General features: G+C 36.4%; 2 protein-coding genes across 2 annotated transcripts; both read left to right on the forward strand.

Moving 5' to 3' along the window:
- Positions 1-1,677: 1,677 nt before the first annotated feature.
- LOC141719154 (pyrophosphate-energized vacuolar membrane proton pump 1-like) lies at positions 1,678-3,093 on the forward strand. Its single transcript, XM_074521535.1, has 4 exons — positions 1,678-1,958; positions 2,215-2,301; positions 2,404-2,734; positions 2,956-3,093. Exons 1-4 carry the CDS (start codon positions 1,678-1,680, stop codon positions 3,091-3,093), a joined length of 837 nt encoding a protein of 278 aa, XP_074377636.1.
- A 22-nt stretch (positions 3,094-3,115) lies between these two features.
- On the forward strand, positions 3,116-5,270 carry LOC141719156 (RAF-like serine/threonine-protein kinase 20). Its single transcript, XM_074521536.1, has 5 exons — positions 3,116-3,277; positions 3,330-3,514; positions 3,608-3,755; positions 4,696-4,875; positions 5,151-5,270. Exons 1-5 carry the CDS (start codon positions 3,116-3,118, stop codon positions 5,268-5,270), a joined length of 795 nt encoding a protein of 264 aa, XP_074377637.1.
- The last annotated feature ends 19,148 nt before the right edge of the window (positions 5,271-24,418 follow it).

The raw sequence follows: 24,418 nt of genomic DNA on the forward strand, positions 1-24,418 counted from the left end.
TTTTCCTCCCAGTTTGTGACTTGTGTATATTGGTTTGCAAGTAAAAAAAATCCTCTAGAGGTCATGTTTTGAGCTCTAATATTAAATTTAAAAAAAATTATTTTGGTTAATTTTTTTTTGTTTGTTAGTGATGTAAACCTATTTTTAGTGTATATTTTGTATTTTAATCAAAAATTTGTAAATATATGACTTTTGTAGCTTCAAAAAAGGTGACATGCGAGTCGAGTGTGCATTTGTTACGCGAGGGCATGTTTTGGAACGCTCATATTTAATTCCCAAAATATTATTTTGGTTTAATTCCTTTTTTGTTGACTAATGATATAAACCTATTTGTAGTATATATTTTTTATTTTAATTTTAATTTTTTTTTTGTATGGTTTGAGTTCCTTGGAAAAAGGTATCATGGGGGAATATATTTTTTCTTAACGAGGCCTCATAATCATGAATTTAAGCATGTGGTTTCTATTGTGTACTCACGGGATACCTAACTCATTTGCTGATAATGGATACTTAACTTGAAACACAACTTCCATCACATAACATCAGTTACATAATAACACACAGTTGAAAAACTGTGCCTACTTCGATACACAATAATAACAGTTAAATAGAACACGTTACATTTTCCATAGCCTACGACAACACGATATATAAATAGAAATGAGTACGATGCAACAATATATAAACTGGATCATTCATCTGTATCATCAGAGTCATCATCATCTTCATTGATGTTCCAACTATGGGACTCGATGAACGCCTTCATTCTCTGCAATTCCCTTGTTGCCTCCTCATTTTCACGCTGCAACTTACGAATTTATGCATAGTGGGCTACATTCTCTATGGTAATTTCTTCCTAAAAATTCAATGAGAACTGCTGCACGGGGTTCAAGCGGCTCTTCGATCCAACGTTCATAAATACAAACACCGTCGGGGCATTTGATAAAATGCCTGCCTGCGTCAATACCTTTCCAGTCACTACTAGAAATAGTAGATACAACATCGGTGTTTAGACATCGGCATGTAATGCACCCGATGTTAAAAGTCTGTTTAACATCGGTTTAAAAATAAGCGATGTTGATTATAAATGCTGACATCGGTTTCACATAGTAGCCGTTGTCTATATTCAAAAATTAAAAAGGCCAAATACAAATTTTTAATTTTGACATCAGCTGATTTTGTTAACCGTTGTCTATGACCATGTTAAAAAAAATTAAAATTTCACTTATCTTTTTCCCCCGGTTTCAGTACTTCCCCCCTTTAATTTTGACAAATATTCACTTTATTCTTATTCCGCCTTTTCCAAAATATACCTCACCGGCTTCCCTCGTCTCTCCCGAGACCCTAATCTCTCTCACCGTCTCTTTCTTGTCTCTCTCACCTCTCATCTCTCTCTCATCTCTCTCCTCTTTTTCTCTTACCTTGAAACTCCCGCTCATCTATCATCTCTTTTTCTCTTTTTGGAGAAACCCTAATTTCAGCCCCAATTCAAATTTAATCTTTGGAGTTTCAAATTGAGCTTCAAACTAATAAGATTATAAACTAGTAGAAGCTTTGGAGCATCCAGAGGTTCACATATTTGATGCTTTGGAACTTTCAGGTTTTGGAGCATCTGGAGGTTCACAGTTTGGAGGTTTGGAACTTTGAGGTATATTCTTCTATCTCCCTCTTTTGTGCATGTATATAAGAAACGTTTTTTTTGGGTTTTATGTTCGGTTTTTTTGGGTGGTTTTTGGGAGTTTTCGATCAGATTATATACTTGGACAAGACGATTTTGGTACTATTTACAAGGGATATATTGATGAGAATCTTAGAGTTGGTTTGAAATATCTTCCAGTTGCGTTTAAGATTCTTATAAGGAAGCGCTCTAGGGTCATTGTGAGTGGCTTGCGAGTCTTCAAATTCATATTACTTGTTGTTAGTCTAATTATTATGTATTGTGATGTAATTGACTTTTGGTTTGTTTTATATACTGCGAATTTTCTAGGTGAGCTAAGGCATCCTAATCTGGTCATGTTGTTTGGTTATTGCTGCGAGGATGATCATAGGTTAATAGTTTTTTACATGTGTTGTTCATCATGTGTATGATATCGAGATTTGCTTTTATCCTCCGTTATCGAGATTGTGATATCATTATAAATCTTGTCGTTAAAGTTTCTCATATACAATCGATACTAGCTAAAACTTGATAATTTTTTTAACTTGTGTTTTCAGGCAGTTGTTTTTGTGTGTGTGCGTTGGTCTCTGGGCAGGGCTTATTATTGGTTTTGTTACTGAGTACTACACGAGCAATGCTTACAGGTAATTGTCCAATTGTTGATAAAATAATGTTATGCAAATTTATATGTCAAATTTGCTATCATTTCCTTGTATATCTGAATTGATTTTTTCTTCTCATGGCAGCCCTGTGCAAGATGTAGCTGATTCCTGCAAGACTGGAGCTGCAACAAATGTTATTTTTGGCCTTGCACTAGGATACAAATCTGTCATTATTCCCATTTTTGCCATTGCAGTCAGTATTTTTGTTAGTTTTAGCTTTGCTGCCATGTATGGTATTATCGTGGCTTCACTTGGTATGCTGAGTAAAATTGCCACTGGACTGGCTATTGATGCATATGGTCCTATCAGTGATAATGCTGGAGGCATAACTGAGATGGCATGCATGAGTCACAGGATTCCTGAAAGAACTGATGCCCTTGATGCTGCTGGGAACACAACTGCTTCCATTGGAAAGGTACAATGATCCTCTCTTCCTACATAGTGACTTTACTTCTTATCTCTAGACATATGCAATTAGACAGAGTGTTGTAATTTCTTCCATATTTTTATTACAATGCATGCTGTAATCGTTAGATTATTAAATTTTCTATTTCTATGTGAGAGCACTACAATCTCTTTTTACCCATGCATTGATCTAGTTTTCTATTTTCTATTTCAACTGATGCGTCTCTCAAGGAAATGATTTCTCCTGGTGCCCTTGTGATGCTTACACCCCTCATTGTTGGAATCCTATTTGGAGTGGAGACCCTTTCTGGTGTTCTTGCTGGTTCTCTTGTTTCCGGTGTTCACATCACTTTTCATCTAGCAAGCTAACAATTATCTTTTTTATGTGTCCATGTGTCAGAAAATAGAACACAGTGATCTCGAAGAGCTTCAAGAACTAGATTCCGGTACTGTTGGCACTGTCTACTATGGTAAATGGAGAGGTTCTGATGTTGCCATCAAACGGATTAATGATAGGTGCTTTGCTGGAAAACCTTCAGAGCAAGAAAGGATGGTCTGATTTCTTCCTTTGTATTTGATAAGATTTAGATATTTTTTTTCTGAAGTTCCCTCCAACTGTTGGTAACATATCTGACTTATGGAATGAGGTAATTAAGCTTGCAGACCTGCATCATCCAAATGTAGTGGCGCTTTATGGGGTAGCACGTGATGATACCAGCGGTTCTTGGGCAACTGTGACAGAATTCATGGTTAATGGTTCTTTAAAAACTGTGCTTCAGAAAGAGTACAAGTAACGTGTCCAGCTAGTATTCTAAGCCCTTTCAGTTACTTCACTTTTTGCAAGATAGACATGCTAAACTTAACATCTGAACCTCTATTTCAGGAACCTTGATATGGGAAAGCGTCTCTTGATTGCTAAGGATATTGCATATGGAATGGAGTACTTGCATGGAAAGAATATTGTACATTTCGACTTGAAAAGGGACAACTTGCTTGTCAATCTTCTTAATCCACAGCGGCCTGTATGCAAGGTTACTTACATGAAACTTCCACAATCAATTTTGTGCATTGTTCATTAATTAAATGCATTTGTCATTTGGAAAACATCTTTACACAGTATTAGGAAGTGCTACTTTACGTGACTTGATTTATCTTCGAGTTAAGTTTAATTTTATAAATTTTCATAAAAAATATGTGCTTCAGTCCTAGTTCTCTCACTTTTGTTTACCACGGCTTCTTTCGAAGATGACACACTAGTGCATAGTGATTATTTCTTGTATTGTCGCTTATATACTGACTTGCATGGGAGCATGTAAGAATTTTATCAAAAAGAATTGACAATTAGGGGCCATGGGCCTTTTATCAATGATCAGTCGTAGAGCATTTTAGGTATCGAAAACTGATTCTTAGGTTCATTGAACAGAATTGTGATATAAATTTAATTTACTGAATCATATTAATTCATTATAGACATGTTTGTATTGACATGTACCTTTTAGTTAATACATATATAGAGGACAGTTTCCCTAGTTATTGTCTGATATGGTCTAGATAGATCATAGATGTACTAGATTATGCAGGTTAGTCTTTTAGAAAAGATACACCTTTAAGTTATGATATTTCTGCATCAAATTTTTCTTGACCTTAAAATTTACATCTTTAATAACGTCAAATGGAACTCTCTCTTTTTGTCTGTGTGTTGCTTGTTCAATTCAAGTACTTCAATGGTAGGTTAGTTTACTGAGAGTATTTCAGAAGGAACCTAAAAGCTAGCTTCTCCTTGTAACGAGCATTGTTGGTGATCTTATGAACTGGTATACGCCAGTGGACATTAATGTCATGAAATATTGGTATTATTAGACCAGTCCTTGTGTTATTTTGGGAGATACTGTGTTGGTTAGAATAATGACTTTAACATGCATAATTCTTCAATGTAAATAGTTCGTTATTCCTCATTTTAGTTTTCATCAGGTTGGTGATTTAGGGCTCTCCAAGTTTAAAAGGCAGACACTGGTCTCAGGTCGGATGCGGGGAACACTTCCTTGGATGGCCCCAGAGCTTCTACATGGTAGCATTGACGAGGTCTCTGAGAAGGTCTCATTTATGTTTTCATTTGATACATTTGTGTTGCATATCTTATGTCTCCTGCTAGTACTATATTTACGTTTCTGTTGGCACGGTCTCTTTGGATGCAAAACATTTTCTAGCCTAGACAAAGGCGGTGCTATTCAGTACTTACCGCGTGGCCTGATTTTTAGATAACTGCATTTTATGTGAATACTATACTACGCTGCATAATTGGATTACATAATGTTGAAATATAAAAAAAATATAGATCTGAACTAGATAATGAAATTATATGAAGTTGCCAAATATTTTACAGTGCTTGTATTTTGGCTCCCCTGACCCTCAATCTTGGCTTGTAGGCGCCAATGTGTGCAAGCATGGATGAACAATTATTGAATGCTATGTGTGAAGGTGATCCAGTTGATGAAATGCTTTTTGTGATGCGTGGAAAGGATTTGACGATGACCACCAATGTATAAACTGTTGACAAGTCCTTAGTTAAAAGAGTCTGGATAACTAAGTTATTTTTTTGTTATTGGTTGGGATGTTTATTTTAGACTTGGAATGTATGTCCGAATTGATTGTTGGAATATTGTATGTTAAGATATTTGGTATCAATGTAGCTTTATGTTTCTGTTGGATGTTTTTGGTTGGATGTTTCAATGTTTGGTATTTTTTTGGTTGTGTAAATGCAATTGGTTCATGTGGCTGTAAAACAGGACCAGGATGGCATGTAATTTATACCACATTAACATCACAATGGTAAATGTAAACTGATGTAAAAAATGTACAAAAGACATCATGTAAAATAATATTAAACAAAAAAGAACTAAAAAAACCGATGTGAAATAATCATTTGACATCGGTTCTGAGAAATTAGCCGATGTTAAACAAAAAGATTTAACATCGGTTCCGTGAAGAACACCCATGTCTTATCCATCATTTCACATCGAGGGGCTAATTTAACCGATGTCTGATTAAACATTTCACATCGGTCAACTAATCTAACCGATGTCAGATCAAACATTTCACATCGGTCAACTAATCTAACCGATATATAGCACTGTAATAGACATCGGTTGTTAACCGATGTCAAAGACCAATGACATTTAACATCACACGCGAAGACATCAGTTCAGATTTTTTTTAACATCGGTTCTGAACCGATGTCTGATCCCATATTTCTAGTAGTGAGTAATCCACTACAACAGCTGATTTTCCACAAAATCAATTATCCAAATTTGGGAGTGAAGACATAATTACTTTTGATGAGTGTGACTTCATGAGGTTGTAAATCTCTATTAATAAGTGATTTGGTAAAGAATAAATTATTTTTATATGTTATCACAACTGTGAAGCTACTTTCCAAATTCGGGAGTGAAGACATAAGTGATTTGTGGTCTATGAATTATTTTCATACTGCTTTCAAAAAATTATATGACTTGTTACATTTCACATGTGTACATCTTCATTACTTTTCTCATCCACAACTGTTAGGCTTATTAACTTTTCATTATCACCCAACTACTTACACTATATAAATTTTAACACCCTCACACATATTTCATCCAAACAGTATTACGATATCATCGTCCACAAATCACAAGTGGTTGCTACGAGAAACTTTCAACAGTTTCATGAATGTCCATCCCATTCCATAATTTCACTTTTCATTTATGGGTAAACTATTTCACACACTTGCTGTAAAGCATAATGTAATGTAACATATAATCGAGGATTTATAATTCAACATGAAAACAGAAACATATAAACAATATTAAACTGTGAAGCACAGGAACCCTACAGATGAAGATAGGATAAACACAAAGAACCAAAAGATGCAATTGACTCTTTAAGTCCTCTAACAGATCATGGGAAGAAGTTCATTGTCATGTTCAAGAAGCCATAAAGAATAAGACAACAAGGGACTTTAATCATCAGTTACATGAATTGATTTCAAGTGTTACAGATCAAGGGTTTAGTGGAAGAAGCAATGGATAAGCACCAATCTGTATCAGCTCAGAAACACAAGACAAATTGAATTAGCTTCTCTCAATACTAGTTCTTTGTGAACCAGACTAGTGCACCAAATATCAGCATTCAAGAAATAATTGTGATTCAGTTACAGAAGAAAATGTTAATGCAGTGAAGAATGGTTAAAAAAAAGCAGGAACATTTTAAGGCATGACAGTCTTCTCACAGGTCGCCATAGAAGTATATACAAGGACAATCTATGGTCGCCACAGAACTGGTCGCCATAGGGAATTTCTCTAAGGCACCACAATGGTCGCCATAGAGTCTAGTCACCATAGAAGAAGATACAGTGGCTACCTGGTCGTCATAGGGCCTTGGCTGGTCGCCATAGAACTTCAAGTGTTCACCTGGTCGCCATAGTGTTCACCTGGTCGCCATAGAGTTCACCTGGTCGCCATAGAGTTTACTTGGTCGCCATAGAACATCAGCAGTCACCTTAGAGCATTACAGAGGCACTGGTTGCCATAGAAGGTTGCTCAAGTCGCCATAGAAGAGTTATAAAATTCATTGATATACTTGCAACAAATTAAAAGAATTATGTGGACACAAGACTGCCACCTGTCTAATGAATTTGAAAGTCTACAACAGCAACTGAATGAATTGAATTCACTATCAGTCATCTTCTTCAGCAACACAATTTAATTTACGAGAGCTCCATTAAAGCCCCTCATTTATTAAGCTTGTAAATATATTGTTATGCTGCTGAATTTATTATAGCTAATCAATTTATTGATCAGATTGTTGCAACCTCAAGGATTATATTAATAAAACAATATATTCCTCGAATTGTTTTGTGTCTTTTTTGATTCCGTACTATTAACGAAGTACATGTATATGAATCGAGAAAGATTGTAGGTATCGTATTCAACCCCCCTTCTACGATACTTTGGGACTAACAATTTGTATCAGAGCTTGTTGATTGACATACAAATTAAGATCTGGAGAAAGAAACAAGTGCTTGAAAAATTTCTTGAATTTTTTAATTTTCAAAAATTCTCATTTCTTGAAATTTTTTGAACTTTAAATAATTTAAATCCGCCAAGATGATGAACAACCAAAGAATTGGAAGTATAAAGGTTCCCCCTTTCTATAGAGATAATTACAACCTATGAAAGAAAAAGATGATGCTATTTATGAAAGCCTCGAATCCAATTTACATTGGGATATTACTGAATGGCCCTTATGTTCTGATGGAAGTAGTTGCTGAATCCACAACCACAGCTGGTGTAAGAATTCCTTCCTCATCCACTCCCAGGGATCCGTCTAAATATACGGAAACTGAGAAGGAGTTGATAAATCTGGACACAAGCCTTCAACTCATAATTGTGGAATCGACTGATAAAGATATGAGTCATCAACTTCTAGGAAGTAATAGTGCGAAAGATATGTGGAAAACTATTGAGCTTTTAATGGAAGGTACAGAAGAAGTCAAAGAAAACATGATGGATATTCTGACGACTCAGTATGAGGCATTCACACTTCTACCTGGAGAAGCACTGTCTTCACTCTTTGAGAGATATACAAGACTGTTAAGTGAATTAAAGCTGCAAGGAAAAGTTTATCCTATACGAGAGTCCAACAGAAAGTTTATGTTGACGCTCCCAGTTCACCTGGAACAAAAGAACACATCAATCAGGGAAAGAGCAGATTTTATTAATATGTCCCTGGATTTGATCTATGGAAAGCTAAGAACACATGAGCTGGAGCAAGAACATAGAGCTATTATCTATGGACCTGGTTCTCTTGATAGTAAGAGTACGTCACTTGCAAAAACTACTACACTTGTAGTTCGTGAACCTAAAACTCAAGAAAACAAGGTTGTACCCTCCTCAATAATTAAAGAAATTATCGTAGCTGAAATTGTTCATGGTGAGCCAGAGGATGAAAGTGAGTTTTATACTCAAGAAGAACTTGAACAGTTGGAGGAAAAATCTATGGCATACATGGCTGCAAAATTTAGTCATGTTAGATTCAGAAGAAAGCCCAACTATAAACCAAGGGGTTCATCAGAGAGATTTCAGAAAAGAAGCTACTCATCAGGGTCAAGCTCCAGAGGAGGCTACAAGTCAAGTTGGATAGACAGGAGCAAAACAAGATGCTACAACTGCAATGAGTTAGGGCACTTTGCATCTGACTATAGAAAGCCCAAGGCAGCAAAATCAAATAACTCTTATGAAAAGAAGGAAACTTATGAAGATTTGAAAAGGAAGAATGAGAAGCTGAAACAGAAGCTGAACGCTTATGTGGTGAAGGAAAAGGGAAGAATATACATTGCTGAAGGAAAAAGCTGGGATGATACTGATTCGGATGAAGAGGAAGAGTACGTGAATCTGGCTCTTATGGCAGACTCTGTAGAGGAATCATCACAATCATCTCAGGTTCCTGAACTTACCACTATAGATATGACTGTGTTTGAATACAAATCAACTGTGCATGAACTTACTTTAGAATTGTATAATGTTCATACAAGTATGCTTGTATATAAACTTGAAAATGATAAGCTAGTTCTTAAATCTGAGAGTTTAATCTCTAGGAATGAAGAACTATAATTGATGTAGTTTGATTAGAAGACCTTGAGAAAAAGAATGAATATCTAGAGAATAAGGTTAAGTGCAATGCAGATATAGAAGCCATTCTTAGAACCCAAATTGCTGACTTAGAAAAGAAGTTAAAGGCATTTAAGAAAGCCGCTTTGACTCAGAAGGAGATAATAGATAGTCAAAGATTTAAATCTAAGACTTCAATAGGACTTGACTATTCTAAGCTGAACAGTAAGAAACATAGTGGTACATCTGAGATAAACATGTTTGTCTCAGAAAAGGTTCCATATGTTTTAAGGATGTTATATCTCCGTTATTCACTGAGTCTGTTTCAGAACCTTTGGATGAAGTAAGTTTGCTAATCAATGAGGAATTGATTGCTGAAGATAGAGAGAAGAAAGAGGAATCCCCTAAGACTCCTAAGGCTCCATCTAGTAAAGCCAAATCCATAGCTGACCTAGGTAATAAGGTGGATAGAAAGGAACATGATACATTTAAGAAACCAGAACCTATAGTCAACCCTAAGACTGGTGAGAGTGCTAAGGTTAAGACTAAGAAGAACAGGAATGGCAAGGTAAGTGTTAATAAGAAATCTGATTTTGCATCTTCCTCATCTGCATCTAGGAAGCTTTGTAATAATTGCAATTCTGCTACACACCTTACACATGCATGCACTAAAGATAAAGTAGAATCTATTGCAACTTCCAGTATGCCTGCCATGCCTAACATGCCTAGTTTTCATGAACCTTGTGGTGTAGTTGGATGTATGCCATGTGCATTTGTTACCATGTATGAATATTTCAAAGCCTTTCATGCAACTGCTAGCACTTGCATCAACACTAAGACAAGCATGAGTAATAAGCACACACAGGACAAGACTGTTACTCCTATTTCTAAGTGTGAAAACTCTGTTGAGACTAACACTGAGAAGAAGCCAGTCAAAGTGAAAGCTAAGCCTGTTAAGGTTTCTGTTAGATATATTTGATAATGTCATGGCTGATATGATTTATGTTTAGTTTTCAGATCTTACTTAACAGGACAAATCAGTACTTAACTGGGAATCAGTACTTATACTGGAAGTCAGGACTTAAGGATATCAGTACTTATATTATCAGGAGATAATCATCAGAAGATGGATATCAGAACTTAAGTGCTGAAGGACGTTCAAATAAGGACAGTAGCTGATTAAAGGAAAGAAGATTGAGATAAACATAAGAAGAGATATGCATGAAGAAGGAGTTCCATGAAGAATGAAATACTTGGAAGAAAAGATATCTGATTGATATATTTTAGGAAGCAGAATTATATTCCATATCAATTAGCGATTATCTTGTAACTGTGTAGTATATAAACACAGATATAGGGTTTACACTATAAGTGTTATCATATTCGAGAAGATTATTTATTGTAATCCTAGCAGCTCTCGTGATATTTGTTCATCACTGAGAGGTAACAGTTCCATACTGTAACAGAGTTTATTGTTTCAATAAAGTTTGTTTTCTGTTACTTGAAATATTAAAAGTTCGATTTGATTGTATTTTACACTGTAATCACCCCCTCTACAGTGTGTGTGACCTAACAAGTGGTATCAGAGCCTATCTGTTAACACACATACAGTTAAAGATCCAAACATAATCATGTCTGACACATAAACTCCAACTAAGCCTACCAAAACTGAAGAACCACCAAAGACACAAATTCAGAGTCGGTATGAGACCATCAGAGTTCCCATACTAAGACCATCTGAATATCCCATATGGAAGGTGAGGATGACCATGTTCCTGGAAGCAACAGATCCAGAATATCTTGATAGAATCAAGGAAGGGCCTCACAAACCAACCAAGCTCGCTGTTGCAGTTGCAGGTGAAGCAGCAAAGACCGTACCAAAGGAGAAGAGTGATTATACTGCTGAAGATATAGCATCAATTCCTAAGGATGCTAAGGTACGACACTTACTGCATAGTGCCATTGATAATGTAATGTCAAACAGGTTAATCAACTACAAGACTGCTAAGGAGATATGGGATGCTCTGGAAACAAGGTGTCAGGGAACCGACACAATTAAGAAGAACAGGAAGACAATACTCACTCAAGAGTATGAACACTTTGACTCAAAGGCTAATGAGTCATTGACTGATTTATATGATAGATTTGTCAAACTTTTGAATGATTTGTCATTGGTTGATAAAGAGTATGATCTTGAAGATTCAAACCTTAAATTCCTGTTAGCTCTTCCTGAATGCTGGGATTTGAAGGCAACAACAATAAGAGACAACTATAATCTTGATGAAACAACTCTTGATGAAATTTATGGAATGCTCAAGACTCATGAACTTGAGATGGAACAAAGAAGCAAGAGGAAAGGAGGAAAGTCAAGGACAGTTGCTCTTAAGGCTGAAGAAGAATCCCCCAAGGCAGCTAACTCAAGGAAAGACAAGGGTAAAGCTCTTTTCACAAAGTCTGATACTGAGTCATCAAGTTCTGAAAGTGATGATGACTCAGATTCTGAAAGCTTGCCTGAGACTGATGCTGATGAGGAGATGATGAAGCTGTGTGCTCTTATGGTGAAAGGGATCACAAAGATTGCATACAGGAAGTTCAGGAAGGGAAAGAAGTTTTCCAGGAAAGGCATAAGTTCTGATAAGAAGAATTTCAGAAGATCTGAAGGCAGAGGAGGAAAGTCTGATAGAAGAGATTAACCAATGTCAAATGCTATAACTGTGGTGAGAAAGGCCACATATATCCTGATTGCAAGAAGGTAAAGGGTGACAAAGGCAAGGCTCTTGTCACGAAGCAGAAAAGCTGGACAGACACCTTAGACTCTGAAAGTGAGGAGAACTATGCATTGATGGCAAATGCTGATAAAGAAAGTGCTGAGAGCAGTTCTGAAGCTGTTGAAACAAAGGTACCTCAGACTACTTATGCTTTTTCATACTGATGATATTAATGAGTTGAGAAGATATCTTAAAACCATGTTTGTTAGTTATAGAGATCAAACTTTAACATGTGAAAGATTAACTTCTGAAAATCTGGCTTTTAAGAAAAGAAATGAGTTTTTAGAAAAAGAGTTAATTATGTTCCATCAAACTCAGAAGAATAGAGATGATGCTCTTTATGTTAGGGATGAAGTGCTAAAAATAAATGAATCTCTAAAAACTGAGTTAGAAAAGGAAAGAGAGATAATCAGGACTTGTACTAACTCTGGAAGAACAACTCAAAATTTGCTAAGTAGTGAAAATTGGAAAGAGGGCTTAGGTTATGGAGAGGATAAGAATGATAAAGGAACTGTAGAAATTAAGCCTATTGTTAAGCAAAAGCCAAAGTTAAAACCTGTTAACTTTGTAACTGTAAAGTCTGATAATGATAAATCAGAAGTTAGAGAGGGATTAACTTCTGACAAACTAAAACAGGAAAAGACAGCTGAAGTAAACATAGGCTTAATGACTAAGAAGCAGCTTAAGCATAAGGTGAAAGATGTTAAGAATGTAAACAAGGTAAAATCACCTATGAAAAATAGGAATGGAAAGGAAGGTGTAAATAAAAGCAATGATTATAAACCTGTTCCTGATGCTCCTAGGAAAACATGTCATAACTGTGGAAGTTCTAACTATCTGGCTTCTTTTTGCAGGAAGAATAAGAACATTAACTCCTTACCTTCAAAATTAGGAGTTAAGAGTCAGTCTATTAGATATAAACCACAAAATCCTTGTTTTCATTGTAGTAGTTTATGGCATTCCATTTATACTTGTAAGGAATATCATAGTTTGTACTATGATTATTACCAATTAAAACCTTCTTTGAAGAAAGTTTCCATTGTTCCTTCTAGTGTAAATTCTGATTCAAAGTCTGATAGTGTAAGTTCTGATAAGAAAAATGTTAACATAAACTCTGATGCTAAATCCGCTGCAAATGTTAACAAACTTGATAAGGCCAAAGGATCCAAGCAAGTCTGGGTCCTTAAAACTAATAATTAATGGTCTTTGTGATTGCAGGGCAACAGGAAAAATATCCTAGTTCTGGACAGTGGATGTTCAGGACATATGACTGGAAATAAAGCCATACTATCAGACTTTGTGGAGAAAGCTGGCCCAAGTGTTTCTTATGGAGATGGCAACATTGGAAAAACATTGGGATATGGAAATATCAATCTTGGGAATGTCATCATTAAAGAAGTAGCTCTGGTTTCAGGACTTTAACACAATCTGCTGAGTATAAGTCAAATCTGTGACAGAGGTTATCATGTTGATTTCTTTGAAGAACACTGTGAAGTTGTGAGTAAAACTAAAGGCAAAGTTGTTCTGAAAGGATACAGGTGTGGTAACATTTATGAAGCTAAGCTTTTAACAAGTACTGATGGTTCTGCAATCTGTCTGATGAGTAGAGCATCAATTGAAGAAAGCTGGAATTGGCACAAGAAACTCTCTCATTTAAATTTCAATAATATAAATGAACTGGTCAAGAAAGATCTTGTGAGAGGACTGCCAAAGTCAGTATTTTCTCCTGATGGCCTTTGTGATTCTTGTCAGAAGGCCAAACAAAGAAAATCTTCATTCAAGAGCAAAACTGAATCATCAATTCTTGAGCCTTATCATCTATTACATGCTGATCTATTTGGTCCAGTAAATGTCATGTCTATTGCAAAGAAGAAATATGCATTTGTCATAGTGGATGAGTTCACTAGATACACATGGGTGTATTTCTTGCACACAAAAAGTGAAACTGCATCTATCTTGATTGATCATGTCAAACATCTGGATAAATTGGTCAAAGATTTTGTGAAAACAATAAGGAGCGATAATGGTACTGAGTTCAAGAATTTGATAATGGAAGAGTTCTGTAAAAACCATGGAATTAAGCAGGAATTTTCTGCTCCTGGAACTCCACAGCAAAATGGAGTTGTTGAAAGGAAGAATAGAACTCTCATTGAAGCTTCACGTACAATGCTTGAAGAAGCAAAACTTCCAACCTATTTCTGGGCTGAAGCTGTGCAGACTGCTTGTTTTACTCAAAATGCAACACTCATTAACAAGCAAGGAAAAACACCATATGAGATGGTGAAGAAAAAGAAGCCAATTTTGAAGTACTTTCATGTATTTGGATGCAAGTGTTTTGTTCTCAAGACTCATCCTGAACAGCTATCCAAGTTTGATCTAAAAGCTGATGAAGGAATATTTGTTGGATATCCACTTTCCACAAAAGCCTTCAGAGTCTATAATTTGAGAACAAAAGTGGTCATGGAATCTATCAATGTCTCTTTTGATGACAAGAAGATTACTGGTCTTGAAGATTTTATTGACCATGATCAGCTGAGATTTGAAAATGAAGACTTAAATTCTGATACTGAAAATCCTGACAGTCTAAGTCCTGATACTGTAAACTCTGATGGATTAAACTCTGATGTTATTGAAACTGTGGTGACTACACCAAAGGAAGATGCACCTATGCAGGGGGAGCATACTCAAGATCTTACCACATCTCAAGAAACATCAGAACATACATCTGGCTCTTCAAGTTCTGATTCGTCAAGTTCTGATAAGCCAAGTTCTGATAGTGCTGAAAATCTAAATTCTGAAGAATCCAACTCAGAGAGCATAGTTTCAGGGGGAACATCAGAAAATGAAAATGAAGATAGCATGGATCATGGTGGAGCATCCAGTTCTAGAGAAAATCTTCCATCAGCAAGGAAGTGGACTAAATCACATACACCTGATTTGATAATTAGAAATCCTGATGCAGGTGTACGAACTAGAACAGGTACTTCAAACGAATGTCTTTACAATTCTTTTCTCTCTCAGACTGAGCCAAAGAAAGTGGAAGAAGCTCTTCAAGATGCTGATTAGGTGCAAGCAATGCAGGAAGTGTTAAATGAATTTGAAAGAAACAAAGTCTGGACCCTAGTGCCAAGACCAAAGAATAGATCTGTTGTTGGTACAAAGTGGGTATTCAGAAACAAAACTAACAGTGATGGCATAATTACAAGGAATAAGGCAAGGTTGGTTGCAAAAGGATATTCTCAACAGGAGGGAATTGATTATGATGAAACATTTGCACCAGTTGCTAGATTAGAATCCATAAGGATATTTTTGGCTTATGCTGCTCACAAGAAGTTTACTGTCTTTCAAATGGATGTGAAAAGTGCTTTTCTCAATGGAGAATTGGAAGAGGAAGTATATGTTGAACAACCTCCAGGCTTTGTAGATTCCAAACATCCAGATTACATCTACAGGCTTGATAAATCACTTTATGGACTTAAGCAAGCTCCCAGAGCATGGTATGAGACTTTAGCTCAGTTTCTTCTGGAAAGTGGATTCAACAGAGGGACTATAGACAAAACACTGTTCTACCTCAACCATGGAAAGGACTTACTTCTGGTCCAGATTTATGTTGATGATATCATTTTTGGGTCTACAAATGACAGACTTTGCAAGAAGTTTGCCAAACTGATGCAGTCAAGGTATCAGATGAGTATGATGGGGGAACTTAGCTATTTTCTGGGCCTTCAAGTCAAGCAGAATGAAGAAGGCACTTTTATTTGTCAAACTAAGTACACTAGAAACTTGCTGAAGAAATTTGGAATGCAAGATTGTTCAAGTGCATCCACTCCCATGGCCACTGCAATAAAACTGGATAAGGATACTGGTAAATCAGTAGATATTATTGATTACAGAGGTATGATTGGCTCTCTACTCTATCTAACTGCTAGTAGACCTGATATCATGTATGCTACCAGTCTTTGTGCAAGATTTCAAGCAGATCCAGGAGAACCTCATTTAACAGCTGTGAAAAGAATTTTCAAGTATCTTAAGGGAACAGCTGATCTGGGAATATGGTATCCCAGAGAATCAGATTTTAAACTAATAGGTTACTCATATGCAGATTTTGCAGGTTGCAAAATTGACAGGAAAAGCACAAATGGAAGCTGCCAATTTCTTGGAGGCAGATTAGTTTCTTGGTTTAGCAAGAAACAAAAGTCAATTTCCACATCAACTGCAGAAGCAGAGTATATTGCTGCAGGAAGCTGTTGTGCACAGATTCTTTGGATGAAGAATTAGTTACTGGATTATGGGTTAACATATTTCAAAATCCCTATTTACTGTGATAATCAAAGTGCTATTGCTATGACAGGTAATCCAGTTCAACACTCTATGACAAAGCACATCAGCATCAGGTACCACTTCATAAGGGAACATGTGGATGAAGGTACAGTGGAATTGCACTTTGTTCCAACAGATCAACAACTAGCAAATATCTTTACAAAACCATTGTGTGAAGCCACTTTTACAAGATTGGTAAATGAACTTGGAATGGTTTCAGGTTCTTTCTCTAAATCTGCTTAGTTTTGTTCTGTTATATCAGACTTTATGATCAGTATTTACAGAATTTAATCTCTTTGTGTATTCTGTGCTTAATTGACAAATGTGTTTAAGTACTGACTGTTGTCTGATATATGTTTCTAAACTCTGATAAGTGATATGTCTGTTTAAGTAACTATTCAATCCTATGAGGATAACTGTGCTAGATGCTGACCCAGTAGTCTTCAATAAACAAGGGATCCCATGTAAGAAGTAATTATTTCTGTGGAAATCTGTTTACACAAGCAAATTCTGATAATTGAGCATTGTTGAGTTTACTTTGTCTATCTTATTACTAAGTCACAAACTAGAATAATGCTACTCATCTGTTAAGTTCTGATGCTAGTAAATCTGCTGAATGCACTAAGTGCTGATAAACCTCACCTATCAAAAGAAAAAGCAAAAGAACCAAGGATTAAAAATCAGGTACTCCTTTGAGGTCTAGAGTAAAAATGTGGAAGGAAAGACCCAAGTGCATTGCTGGTATTAAGTAATATGCATCAGAAAAGCAAATAAAATATTTTCTTGGTGACTTATCACACTCTATGATTACTGGAGAAATACTCTGATAATAGCATAAATTTTGATAAGCGGTCGTGACTCACTTACACTGAGAAGCCACTGTAAAAAGGAATTTAAAAAGATGCACAAAATTAGCACACAATAGTTGAGGTGGACTCAAGCATGAACTCATTCATTAGTAGGTTTCAGGATAATGACAGCTCTTTAGCAAAGTTTTAGTTATGCCTTATTTCTAAGATGTACTGAAGTGAATCAGACTTTACTTTTTGTCTGATACTTAGCTTAATACACACACTAATCACTCCATATGAATGATGAAAATTACTGTGGTGATCTATGTTGTTTTAGATAAACAGTCATTGTGTCACTTTGCACTAATTCTGAGGACAAGTTCTGGTTGCATGTTCTGATGATTAAGTTCTGAAGAATATAAATCAGAACTTGTATGAGGACTTACTAAGATAGGCATTCTTTTTTCGAGTTAGGAAATTATGTTCTGATGACTGTTAAGTTCTGGTATAAGTCTAAGTTCTGATATTACAGTCTAATTCTTTACTTGACTTATCTGTGGATAAAATTTGATAACAGTCTCGGTTCAAACTAGAATATGTTGAAGTGGGAGATTAATAGTCACTATCGTTAGGGTTAGTGGTACTCGTACTTGAACAGTCAACTTTTACTTGCTTCTTGTGCGCATTAAATCATGTTTTCTCTTTCCAATGAATTTTTTCTTTTTCCAAGTCTGGGGAGACGAGGTAAAATTAATTCTACCTGTCAGCATTAAATTTCTTTGCGTCTCCTGGCATTCTCTTGCCTATATAAGCAACCACTTCACATCAGCCTTCCCATCAAATATTTTCTCACACACTTACCTTCATACTTTTTCTATCAAAAACACCATGGTCAGATACAACATGTTTTTGAACTACGAAACCTTCAATATGGAGCTAAGCTGTGCCGATTGGCAGCAGGAATGGCACGTCACTGCCATTCCTGATGAAATATGGGACTCTGTGCCCCAGGAGGTACTCACCCACCTCCTATTCTTCTATATGGATTACCATCGCCATCTGGAGCGATTGGAGGAGGAAAGGCTGGAAGCTCTCCGCCAGCAAGAGCGAATCATTCGACTCGCCATTCTGTTTGTCGAGAGTAGGAAGAAGAAATGATTTATTTTCTTCTTCCTATTTTTCTTCATCATCAGCCTTGCCCTGCTTCTTGAGCTAGGACTAAGGCTGTTGATGTTAGGTTTAGCAGCTTAGGGAAATCTTGTATAAATTCTGATGTAATTTCAATTTCATGAATGTATTCTCTTGATATATTAATGAAATTTGTTTCAAGATTTTGTCTCTGAGATATTTTGTAATGCATTGATAAATCCTGATAAATATTCATATTCTGATGACCATATAAATTCTGTTTTAATTTACGTTCTGATTTTACTTTATCAGTACTTACTCATCTGATTTATTTTGGTCATTTTCACTTGATTTATTTTCATAATATTAATGTTGCAGTGAAAAATAATTAAATAAGTGGGAACGGTTTCAATTTTGAATTAAAACTGTTTCACCTTGATTAATGGAATATCTGGGTAAGTGGAACGGTTTTTCCTTGAAAAACGGCAAGTGGGTAAGTAATGATTATTGTTTTCTCGTGCCCAGTAATTATCCGTTATTACTGCATGTCTGACAGGTGTCCAACGGTTACATTTTAAAAAAAGAGAGTATAAGTAAGACAGAGAGAAGATTTTTTAATCTTTTATTTCCTTTCATACTTTTTCTCTACTTGCTTTTACTCTCTTTCTTCTTCTCACGTTGGTTTTTCATACAGACATTTTATCAAACACCTAACAGGCACTCTTAAATCTCAATTTTTCACATGACACCTAAGGATTTAATCATTGATGGAGCTAAATTTGTTCCAAACAACTATGCTGTAATTCTTGATCATGCTGAAGCTCCATCTGAATTGCATTTTGTGCAAGATCTTCTTGCACACAGTGAGATTGGGTATGCATTGACCCAGCCTTCAGTCTTTTCGAGCAAACAAGTTCTGACATTTTGGCGGACTGGGCACTTTGATAATGGTGGTACACATGGCTCTCCCAGTATTGTTTTCGAAGTGGGTGATTCTTCATATGCAGTCACTCCTGGTACAATAAGCAAGGCTCTACATCTCCCAGAAGGATGTACCTTTTCCATTCCAGAGGAATCAGCTCTTCAGGATTTAATGGCCAACTTGGGGTATGAACAGAGTTTGGCAAAGCTTGAGCAGTTGAAACGGGCTCATATCAGAAGAGAATGGAGTTTCTTCTTTGACTGCATCACTAAAGCTTTTGGGAACAAGTGTTCGAATTTTGATGTTATCCCAATTATGAGTCAGCACATCGGGTATGCTATTATAAACCAAACTCATTTTGATTTTGCAACTGCTATAATTGGTTTTATTGGGGATAGGATGACAGAAGATAGGAATGTTGTTTACTTTGCTAGATTCTGTCAACTTATATATACTTTTTGTATTGATGAACCTCAATTAGTCAGTTCCTCAACTCCACCTTTTAAGGTTGCAAAATGTTACTTTAATGACCTGATAAATGCTGACACTAAGAAATCAGTGGTTAGATCTTTATAGATTCCTCAGTCTGTAAAACAGATCTTAGTAAATGCTGATCCTCATACTTATAGCTCTGTTTATTCTGATGTCCAACCAACAACAACCACCCAAACACCACAACAACCATCAGCACCTACCACTCATTCTACTCAACCAACCCTCAGGCAATATATCAAATCCTATCTCTCCACTTCACAGACCGTTCAACCCTCATCCTCAACACCTACTGTGAAGCCTTCATCTTCCAAACCTAAGAGGACAAAGACCGTTCCTCAAACACTTCAGAAGAAAAGGAAGATTGCTTTGAGAGATGAATCTGATACTGAGGAACAGGTTCCTTCTTCAGAACCTGTTATTGATGAAGCTGAGAAAGAGACTTCTCAGAAGGATTCTGGAATTGGGGGATCTAGGATTCTCAAGAGGCTTAGAAGAATGACAGTTCCTGAAACTCCCAAGGAATCCAAATCTACAAAGAGATACAAGAAACAGAGGGCAAATAGGCCTGTTTCAGATGATGAAGAGGAAGCAGCTAAGGAAGGGGATCAGGAATCTCTAATCTCACAAGAAAAGGAATTTGCTAAAGTCACTTCTTCTCCATCAACTCCATCTCAGGAAGCTGTATCTGAAAAAGTCAACACACCATCTGTATCTCCTGTTGATCCAGGCACAAATGCTGCTATTGATGTTCAAAACTTGGTTGTGCCTGAAGTAAGTCGGTTAGAAGCTCCAACAACATATAATCCATCAACAACACCTGTTACTGATGCTGTTCAGACTCCAGAGTTATCTACTACACCTTCTCTGCATCTAGATGCTGATGATCAGAATATAGGTGAGCATCAGGATATGGTTGTTGATCAGAACTTTGAACCAGATCAGCAATTAGAGGATGTTGAAGCCTCCATTTCTACTCACACTGTTGTTTTATCAGAAGATACTGATTCTGTAAGTTATGATGCTGCAAATGCTGGAGATACTGGTGATGCTGCTCCAAATGCAGATGCTGATGCAGCAGGTCCTTCAAGACATACTCCTCAACAGACTACTCTTAAGACTGAACTTGTTAAGAAGTTTGTTACCAGAGAAGCACCAGTACCTTGGAGTGAAACTCCTGCAGGACAGGAGTGGACTAAGGAATGGAACTTAGTGTCCTGTGTTCCAAATGAAAAGTATCTTGCTGAGCACTTGACTAAAGCTGATGAAATGTTAAATTCTGATGATTTCAAAACCCAGCTTAGAGTCACTGCATTGAGTACTAAGCATCTACAAGGTCTTCATTCAACTACTCATGCAAAGCTACACAAGATTCAGGAAGAATTCATCAAACAGGAACAAGTTTAAAAGATTGATAAGAAAAAGTTCTTCCAACCTACCTTTGATAGGATTGCTTATATTGAGAAGACTCAAGAGAAACAACACGCTCAGATTAATGATATTCTGACAAATCAAGCTTCTTAGTAATCTCAACTTACTGAAATCCCAGCCTCAGTGGAATTGCTTGTCTCTCTTCTACTTCCTGCTGATGCCAAAAAGGGGGAGAAAGTAATTAAGTCCAAATGCAAGACTGACAAGACACTGAAAGGGAAGGATAATGAAAACGATGATCAAGGACGCTCTGGAATGGGTAGAGGTCATAGTCAAGGTAGAGGTTTCACATCAAGAAAAGCTGAAATCACAAGTCACAGGACATGTTCTGATACTGGGAAAAGAATAAGTTCTGCTACTGGTAAAAGGATAAGTTCTGATGAACTTTTAGATCTTGATGAGGAAATGTCAAGACAGTTATTTCTTCAGGAAAATCCAGGAATGGACTTGGAGAGTTTAATGGAAGAAGAAGCCAGACTTAAATCAGAGAAAGTCACATCTAAATCTGAAGCTTCTGGTAAAAAGCCACTTCCAAAACTCAAAGGCATTGAGATCAAAGAAAGGACACATACTGAAGTAACATTGGCTAAATCACAACCGCAGATAGATCCAAGATCCAAGGGTAAAGAAAAGGTTGGTGAACCTATCAAGGTATATGTGCCTCCTGAGGATGAAGAAATCACTGATGAAAAGGATGATCTTGCTCTGACTTCAAGAAAAGTTCTTAAAACAACCTCTGACATGGCTCAAGTTGTTCAGAGTCAAGATAAAGTAAGTTTTGATATTCCAAAGAAGCAAGTAACCTCTGACACAGCTCAAGTTAACTTGATATCAGAAGATAGACCAAAGACACTCCTACCAGTTTTCACTAAAGCAAAACAGACTCAACCTTTGAAGACTGCTGTAAGTGGTTTTGAAGCAAGAGTAGTTACTAGAAAGGAAGCAAGAGATAAAACTGGATTGGGAAGTGCTGATGAAAGAAGAATACAGAACACTACCAATGATCCAACTTCCTTGAGTGAACCAGGTATTTGAGCAACTCCTGAGAGATTGAATCAACTGGAATCTGTACAAATGGTTTACCATACCTACTTGAAAGAACACATCTTGTTGTACTTCATGACAGATGGTAGGGTTTATCATATAAGGCAAAATGCCATTCCATTGAAGTATTTTGAAGAATTGGAGCATGTACTATTCTTACTTCAAGTGGATGACAGATTGACAGGAACTGCTGCAAACTATTTGAAGGATCAGATTCAGAGACAGAAAAGGCTTTATTCTGTTAAGTCTGACATCACATATGTTCCAAAGTACAGAGATCACAAGGGTGATATAGTTGAAATGAAGCCCAACACTGCTAAAATTATAACTACCTTTCTAGGTTACAGGGCTGTGGAATTCAATCTTGAGTCTGATAAAGCTTATTTGATCAGACTGGATCAGGATATAAGAAAAGCAAAGATTAATGATCTCAGGGCAGCAATCTTTCAAATTGATGAAGATACTGCAGAGCTTAAAGATGCTAAAAGGAGGATGATTGATGAACTTAGATATGCTGAGAGATGTTTGTTGAAGAACTATCTCATAACAACTCCTGACATCAGAGAGATCAGAAGATGAAGCCAAGTCAAGATCTACAACTGATTAAATTCTGATATTTGTACAGACTGAAGCTGTTATCAGAAGTTAAATGTTGGTAAAGCTTTAAGGACTGTAAGTTGTAGTTATCTAGTCTAATTCTCATGCATTTGTACTTAATGTTTTTGACATCATCAAATATCTGTTAAACTTGTATATTATGCTAATTTACAAGTTGGGGGAGATTGTTAGATATATTTGATAATGTCATGGCTGATATGATTTATGTTTAGTTTTCAGATCTTACTTAACAGGACAAATCAGTACTTAACTGGGAATCAGTACTTATACTGGAAGTCAGGACTTAAGGATATCAGTACTTATATTATTAGGAGATAATCATCAGAAGATGGATATCAGAACTTAAGTGCTGAAGGACGTTCAGATAAGGACAGTAGCTGATTAAAGGAAAGAAGATTGAGATAAACATAAGAAGAGATATGCATGAAGAAGGAGTTCCGTGAAGAATGGAATACTTGGAAAAAAAGATATCTGATTGATATATTTTAGGAAGCAGAATTATATTCCATATCAATTAGCGATTATCTTGTAACTGTGTAGTATATAAACACAGACATAGGGTTTACACTATAAGTGTTATCATATTCGAGAAGATTATTTATTGTAACCCTAGCAGCTCTCGTGATATTTGTTCATCACTGAGAGGTAACAGTTCCATACTGTAACAGAGTTTATTGTTTCAATAAAGTTTGTTTTCTGTTACTTGAAATATTAAAAGTTCGATTTGATTGTATTTTATACTGTATTCACCCCCTCTACAGTGTGTGTGACCTAACAGTTTCATTTGTTGATTCTGTTTCTATTCCTAAACCTTCAGGACCCAAGAAAGCTTGGGTATCAAAGTCTTCTTAATCAATATGTGTTTGCAGGGTAAGGTAAGAAAGGAAAAGATCATGTGGATTCTGGACAATGGGTGTTCTAGGCACATGACAGGAGAAAAGTCCCTGCTCACATGTGTGGTTGAGAAAGCTGGCCCTATAGTTACCTTTGGAGATGACAACAAAGGATTTACTAAGGGATATGTCAATTTGGAAATTGTCAATGTCATCATTGAAAACATCTCTCTTGTGGAAGGATTGAAGCATAATCTTTTGAGCATAAGTCAGTTTTGTGATAAGGGATATGATGTTGATTTCAGATCAGAAAGATGTTTGATCTCTCACAGGAAATATGAGAAGCTTGCTTTACAGGGAGTAAGGAAAGGTAATTTGTACGTAGATGACTTGAAGTCTACATGTGATGGAGTAATCAGATGTTTCTACATCAAAGCTTCATCAGAACAAAGTTGGTTATGGCACAAGAAGCTCTCGCACTTGAACTTCAAGACAATGAACTCTCTGGTCAAGAGAGAATTAGTGAGAGGACTACCACGGATGGAATTCTGTCAAGAAGGACTCTGTGAAGCATGTGAAAAGGGGAAATCAAAGAAAGCATCACACAGAAGCAAGGAAATGACAAGCATAACTAATCTCTTCAGTTAATTCACATGGATTTATTTGGTCCAGTGAATGTGTTGTCACTATCAAGGAAAAG

This window comes from Apium graveolens, chromosome 4, assembly GCF_009905375.1.
Source record: "Apium graveolens cultivar Ventura chromosome 4, ASM990537v1, whole genome shotgun sequence".
In the NCBI taxonomy this organism is placed as follows: Eukaryota; Viridiplantae; Streptophyta; class Magnoliopsida; order Apiales; family Apiaceae; genus Apium; species Apium graveolens.